This window comes from Pygoscelis adeliae, unplaced genomic scaffold (assembly GCF_000699105.1).
Source record: "Pygoscelis adeliae isolate BGI_AS28 unplaced genomic scaffold, ASM69910v1 Scaffold186, whole genome shotgun sequence".
Taxonomy (NCBI): domain Eukaryota; kingdom Metazoa; phylum Chordata; class Aves; order Sphenisciformes; family Spheniscidae; genus Pygoscelis; species Pygoscelis adeliae.
This window is the reverse complement of record NW_008825071.1, coordinates 4,818,292-4,825,588: the sequence shown is the minus strand read 5'-3', so window position 1 is coordinate 4,825,588 and position 7,297 is coordinate 4,818,292. Positions and strand designations below refer to the sequence as shown.

General features: G+C 45.2%; 1 protein-coding gene across 1 annotated transcript in view; it reads right to left on the bottom strand.

Annotated features, from left to right (window-relative positions):
* Positions 1-1,344: 1,344 nt before the first annotated feature.
* Positions 1,345-7,297, bottom strand: part of GCNT2 (glucosaminyl (N-acetyl) transferase 2, I-branching enzyme (I blood group)) — a 19,668-nt gene continuing 13,715 nt past the window's right edge. Inside the window, exons 2-3 of the mRNA XM_009326541.1 lie at positions 2,712-2,804; positions 1,345-1,535 (exon numbers count right to left, since the gene is read on the bottom strand). Of these exons, the coding sequence (XP_009324816.1) occupies positions 1,345-1,535; positions 2,712-2,804 (284 nt within the window). The remainder of the gene's footprint in view (positions 1,536-2,711; positions 2,805-7,297) is intronic.

The window sequence follows — 7,297 nt, the reverse complement described above, 5'->3', positions numbered from 1 at the left end:
ATTCAGGCATCCCAATTTATACTGCCTCCGTGCTGCTGACTAGGTCACTCAACAGTGCTGCTAAAATGCCACGTAAATACAACCGTCATAGCTACAGGGAGAAGCATTCATAGTTTTGCTTCCTTGCTTTGTTTTTCAGGACACAATGACCGATACCCATAACTTTTACCTTCTGTTTGCCATACTAAAATATTCCCAAGCACTGATTTTTTTCTCTGCGGCATGCCTAGTCTGTTGAGATTTTTGCATGCTTTAAAGGGTTATGTAGACTTGGAGGGGAAAATCTGCTCAGATATTTGATGGCCTCCCTCTAGTGGCTGTTACTGGGGAATAAAAATAGGGCTGCGATGAAGTGAACCCCAAGGTTAGGTGTGTGAATTAACCATTATATGAAGATGAAAGGAAGTAAACTTGGGAAGAAGACTTATGCCATATCAAAATATGACACAGAATTACTGAGTTATTGCCAAAGCTCAGTGACCGCTCTTTCAGTCCTGAAAATATTTATCTTGCTACTTCCTTCCCCGCTTTCCACCTCTCTCTCTGTGTCCTTACACATGATGATCTAAGGACGCTGGTGGGCCAAAATCTGCATGTAGAGAGTTTTTCTTATTTTTTCTAGTTCTGTTAGTTGGCCAAGTAAGACAAATATGCAAGCCCCCGTTTTTCAGATGTGGAGGAGGGCTCCTGTGCCTGAAAGCCTACCTGATTTTTCTAACCACACCCATTGATCTAGTAAAAGATGCTGTTTTCTCTTACAAACCTTGTCCCGACAGATATTTAAAGAACAGGTAAGATCTGGGAAGTGCAACATCTTTATTCCATTTCCATCAGTTCTCTGCAGTAAATATCGGTATCTTTGACAAAACGGTATCTGTATGTATAGCCAGCAGTTGTGTTCCTGCTTTTAAGACCTTGCTGACTGTGGCTCATTACTTTTTTGCTTACCAAATGTGCACACTTGTCTTTTAGACACGAGAAGTGCCAGGGATGCATGACTCTGTTTATATTTTTATAGAGAAAGATAGCCATGACAGTGTAGCAAGACAAAAGTTGGGGCCGGAAAAGAGCCCATTAAAAATGGCAAAAGTGCAAATCTCCTCCAGCTGCAAGAGGAGCTTTGCCCTGGTGTCTCTTTTTGGATCTCTCGCGCTTTGGCCTCTGGGTGTTAAGTGGAAGGTGAGATCTGCAGGCAGTGTGAGACAAGCTGACCCGAGCTGCATCTACAGAACTTCCTAAAGAAACCTATCTCATGACTATATGCTTCTGGCACAGCAGAAATTAAATTGCTGCTGCTATTTTCTTAACCGCTTTTATTGATGTTGTATCCTGGGGTTTTCCTAGCTAAAAATACCAGTTGGGTTCCACCTGAACCTCACTCTGGGACAAGGTTCTCTGCCGATGTCTCAGCTCCAGGCACTCCACAGTCAGGGGGTATGTTTTAAGCTCAAACTTATTTGCAAACATACAGGTGGAGTTAAAAAGCCACTTGAGGTCACCTGTTCCATATACACAAATGCCTCTGACATAATGGCCTGCCAAAAGAAAAAGAAAAAAAGCAATGTCAGAATCAAGGATCCAAATCATTCTTTTTGAAAAGTTTTATCTGCAAAGCCACTGTAAATATTCTCCTACACAACAAACATGCTAAAAGGCCTAGTGGACATGCAATGGGAATAAGTATGAATAATGGGATGAAATGAAGAAAGTTACTTCAGAATAAATAATGAGCAAAATATGGAGATAGCTCAGAAAAGAAGTGTTACTACTTGAGACTCTTTCTCAGACAAGGCTGAAACACAGCAAAGGGGAATTTCCTTCTGTCAGTGAAGAGAAACCGATACTTTTACTCACATTAGATTTTCACTAACTAATTCTGGGTGATATTGGTGTTGTTTCACTGATTTCAATGTAGTTATGCCCATGTGAAACTGCTGTAATTGAAGCTGACTGAAGTTCTCAAAATTTTTCTCCTCAACACAAACAACTATGTTATGGATTAAGAATTCGTGAAATAAAATTTGTATCATTAGCATTTTGGCATTCCCTTTCTCATCCCACTTGGATATGTCAGAAGCAGTAGCAGTACGCAGTGTCCAAACCAGTGACTGAAAAATTAAGTGTGCTGTACAGAAGATTATCTACTGCTAATGTCATGTCATGAAGTAACGTGACATAGGAAAACTCAAAGCTCAGCCATCATCGTCAGCCCGCAGGTCCTTAGGTTCCTCGTCAGCTGTGGCTCTGGCAGGCATTGGTGCCCAGCTGAGAGCTGGGATTTGTCCAAGTTCACACAGGACACCTGCCCTGCGCACTGTTGCTGGCTCTAGCGCATCTGCGTCCCAGCGTGGGGCATACACAGGGGCTATTGCCACCCACCTGTGAGAAGATTTCCCCAAGGCTTTCAAGAAAATACTCAGCTAACTCATGTGAGCCCTAAGCGCTGCCAAATATCCCCCTTTCCAAGGCTTATACATTCTATAAAAATTCCTGATGAAGCAGCTGTTCCAGCTTTCTCACTGTTTGTGTGGCCACTATCACTCCCATATGGACCATGAAGGAGATGACTCCTTTTTAATGTCTTCTCTCCGATGAAGTGCTGTCTAAAGACTGTCTCACATTATTAGGGGCTGTAGGAGTACAGGAACAACAGCCGAGTGTTTTTCACTATATGAACAGGAAGAAGAAATGGAGAAAAATGTACACATTACCATGACAACCTCCATGGCTCTCTTCCATATCAATCCACTTCACCGCTTTCAGGTCACCTTCCCATGATGCATTGGGCATGGAGCCTGGGACACCTGCAATTAGATAACAGAAAATCAAATAATTAGTTCTTTTAACAGCTATGTGTTCAGGTTTATGTCCACTCTCTGAGACCTTTCTCCACAGAACTGGGATGGAATACTTAGGAAGATGTATCAAGAGATGCCTTCCTGCTAACCTTGTTGTCAGGTTTGGTCACCGAAAGCAGCTTTCATGACATAAACAAGATGTCAGCCCAAGAGACCTAAACATTTCACTTGAGAAATAAAATCCCTCTTTTGCAACAGCCTCAGGATGATACTGCATGCATGTACGATCACTCATGTCACCTTCCCAACCAGCACTGCCCTCCAAGGGCTATTTGAAAACAGGGCCACTGACACCTAGTATCTTCGCATGAATTTAGTGGTAAATACTTCTCTTTTTTTTCTTTTTTTAAGAAAAGAGGCTGTCAGAACAAATTCAAGCATAATATAACTGGATGGAGTTGTTGAAACTCTGTTATATAATAATATATGTAAGTCTAGGCAGATCACGGGACCTATCTGGGTGATATACTGGTAAGAGGACCTCTCCTCGTCAGTAAATGATAAAGTCCTGCTATAACCTGGCAAACATCCATTTTAAGTAATTAAGGGGGAAATGCTGAACACGCAGTGTTTGGTATTTGCTGAAGAGTAAATAGGTAACGTATGCAATGTGTAGGCAACTGCTATGAGTCAAGGGAATTTTGGTATCTTCAGCGCAAGGCAGTAACTATAACAGACCATCGCCATGGGCTGAAGTCTTTGCCTTTGAAAGCAAGAGCTGATGAGGCAGGTACAGCTAGGGAAACCTCCATGCCTGATCTGTGCTGTAGTATCATATTCAATTCAGCAAAAGAAGTTTATTGATGTACTTCCTAAAACTGCCTTCAGAATACGGGGGGGAAAAAAGCAAAGATATAAAATAATAAAAGCTTTCTATGAACTCATCCTTTTCAGCAAATTTGATAGTTCTTATTGGCTCAATCAGCTGTTGAACAAAACAATGATATGGACTGTGTAACTGCCACCCGATGTACAAACCACTTCGCTAAGAAAAGCTGGACAAGCCCCGATTTCTCACTGTAGCACAAACACTTGTATATAACTTATTTGCCTGCTTGGAGAAAACTAACCATCTTTTATTCTTTCCTGCCCGGCAAGCAATGACCAATGCTGTACCTGAGCTATCAAAAGGCAGAACAGGCAGTGTGTGGGGAGCCAACGTGCATGCCAGCAGGTACAAAAACGCAGACATTGTTTCTGCTTTCTCCTAATGAAGCTGAAAGCAAAGGGAAAGACTGACTTCCTCAAATGCAAAGAATTACTGCAGTGTTACTGCTGAGGAGTACCTGGGACTCAAGCTTTTTAACAAATGCAGCAGAAGCGCCAGCACTAACTGGTGGCGGTGACCAGGGAGGAGAGGATTTGTACCAACCCGGCCGCTTCCTGCGCACCCCGACCCAGCGGGAGGCTGGAGTCGAGGGGGTGCTGGGGTAAGCTGGGGTACCGCCACTCCGTGCTACCAACCTGGCCGTTTTCTAAAAATTAAAGGTGAAAGTAAAGGAAAATTTTGTTACAATTTTGTTTTTTTCTGTTCCCTCCCTGGATGGCAACAAGTACAGAACCTCTACAGTTACCGTAACCCAATTTTGCTTGTGAAGGACACACCAGAACCTAAACGCACTGTATAATGTCAGGGGGGTTTGGTTTTGGGGTTGGGGTTTTTGAGAAACTGGATGGGATTAGGTTAAACATCAGGTTTTTTTCTGTTTGCTTTCTTTGCTCTGTGTTTTTAAGGATAGCTTGTTCCTGGTAAGTAAGGATGGTTGTTTGCAAATACCGAGTCATGACTTTTATATCAGATGCAAAAAGACCATATGATCCAACAGCAGAACCACCATAGCACTTTGCCATAAACAGAGATATGTGGCAGCTATAACCAGAACTTCACAACCTTATTTTTCCCCTTTTGTATATTGGGCCATTATCAAATAAAATAACATGCCAAAAAGTGTGGTTTTGTCCTGGGGAAAATTCAGAAAATATTACTCTTTCGCAGAAAGCATTAACCTAAAGATAAGACTTTATAAAAGACAAAAAGAAGCAGTGATGGCAAGGGATAAACACTTTAAATGGCCCGGGACATGCATTATCATCCCAAATTAAAAATCTGTTCACAACAGATGGCACTAAATGTGGTGTGCGGAAAGACTTGGAAAATGCTGACATGGTGGGAAAGCGGAAAGATGACGGACAAAACAGGAATGACCCCAGGACATCCACAAAAACACTGGAAAGCACTGTCTTCCAGGAATACAAAAGTACTGACTTCACATTATTCACCATCTCCCAAATTGAGTAAACTAGGCATTTTTGTAAGTTAATTAAAGAGTGGGGGAAAATGTAGCTCAGCACTGGAAAAAAAAATTATTTACCACATTTTCCTTTAAATATTTGTTTGAGAACTGATTTCATATTCGGAAGCTGTTCTGGGATCCTGTTCTTATAAATACGGTTTGTCTGAAAAGTGGTGCTGATGGTGAAAGTTAATATAAACTTCAGCCTGAGTTGCTCACTCTGCTTTTGTCCAGCTCTCGTCTCCCACTCCATTGAGGTTAGCAGAGTTTTGTCCCTGAAAACAAGGAGGGGGGGAAGAGCCGCCTTGCAGGCAGTACTGAGCACTGCCCCGGAAACAAGTTTGCCACCACCAGGTCTTAGAAACAGCCGCCACCAGAACTGCACCGCTCGGGTATGAAGACAGTCACAAGTGACTGGAAAGACAGGCCAGCCTCTCCGATGCCTTTAATTTCATGTCTTCCCTTGGTGGCAGAGGTTTGGAGGCAGGAAAAACACTGCTTCAGAGTTTGGACCTCATCCACAGGACAAAGGCAATACAACCTCCTTCTCTGCTAAGTCCTTCCTGGTTTTTTGCCGTTGCAATTCCAGTGAGAGTTGATCTGCATGCATGGGCTCCAAGAGGCGGCCCACTCCCTTTACTTCTTGCATCGCTACCATGCATTATGAAGACAAACATCCGCAGCTTACACAAAATGAGCCACTGCATTGGCATTTTTGTAACGTGCACATAAACCGACACTGGGCTGGAAATCTTGCAGCATAAAAGGCTGCCTGATTTGCCTTGAGCTTCCAAGTCCCGTACCTGTGATTCCAGGATCAAACCAACACATAGGTTAAAACCTAGCTGCCAATGGGCTAGGTTTCACCAGTGCCCTGAAGCAGCCTGTGCTTCCTCGTCAGCATCTCTCTAGAGAAGGGGAAAACTTCTTTACACTTCTGTGCCACCAACTGATCTGAGCTTTTCTCCTGCATTTTATAAGGTGGTGCACAGGAGTTTGTACTTCAGAAATCTGCCTGAAACGGTGTACATATCACCCTCGGGAATATTATTCTGCAAGACCTGGTTGAAATCAACCATAACTTTTGCTGGACTTTGGGGTCATGTATTTATGTTTGGGAAACACGTAGGGCTTGGGGTGGGCAACGTGCGTACCCTCTCTGCCACAAGTGAAGGCGTGCAGGCCACCAGTGTGTGAGAGGGACCTGGAAATTCACAAACCCCTTTGGTGGTTTTTGGAGAAGCAAGATGGTACAAGGAAGTACATGTGGGACTAGTGAGACAGTATGGCTGAAGAGGGTGGAAGCCAAGGGGATGCCAAGCTGCATCCCTGGGTCTTCATGGGGCAGGGCAGCTGCTGCTAAGCAGGAAGGCATGTGGTGTCCCTGAACCCATCACACTGCAAAGCCCACCACCCCTGGGGACCTCCCTTACCCAGTCATGGGTGCTGTTCCCACCAGAAGACAGCTCAGCCAAGTGGATAAATCTCCAGGACATCAAACTCAAGGATGCTCAGTATGACTTCCTCGCTTGCCACTAGTGCCACCAACACGGGCTGTCACCTGCCTGGGGGTTTCTCCATGTGAAACAATGGGAGTGGCGACAACCCACTGGTGGGCACCACCAAGAGCCACAGCTGGAAACACCTCCGTGGAGACGTGAGCTGTGGTGGCAACCACAAAAAGCTGGCACCACGCAACAGCCAAGTGGCGGCAGGTGCCAGGGTGGGGACCCCCATGCCTTCCCTGGACCTGATGTCCTACCTGGGATCCTGTTGAGTGTCACCCAGAAGTGCTCGTCAGGGCTGTAGGTGTCCTCAGACCAGGCCAGCAGATCGATGGCACGCTGGTCCCGCAGCACGAACTCCACAAAGGGCCGGGTGACGGCCACGTACGCGGAGCCGAAGTAGATGGTGATGTTGTGGGGCGGGGGCGCCTTGCGCACAAACGTCCACAGCATGAAAGAAAAGAAAGAGTATAATTGCTCCCTGTGCACATATTTGGTGCGGGCGGTGACATGGGGGGGTGGCAGCACCCCGGGGGTGACGTTCTTCCCCCCGAGGCCCTTCAGCAGCCGGACGATCTCCCGGTTGGTCTTCAAGGGGAAGTCCTGGCCGCAGGTGTTGAGCAGGTAGCGACAGGGCCCG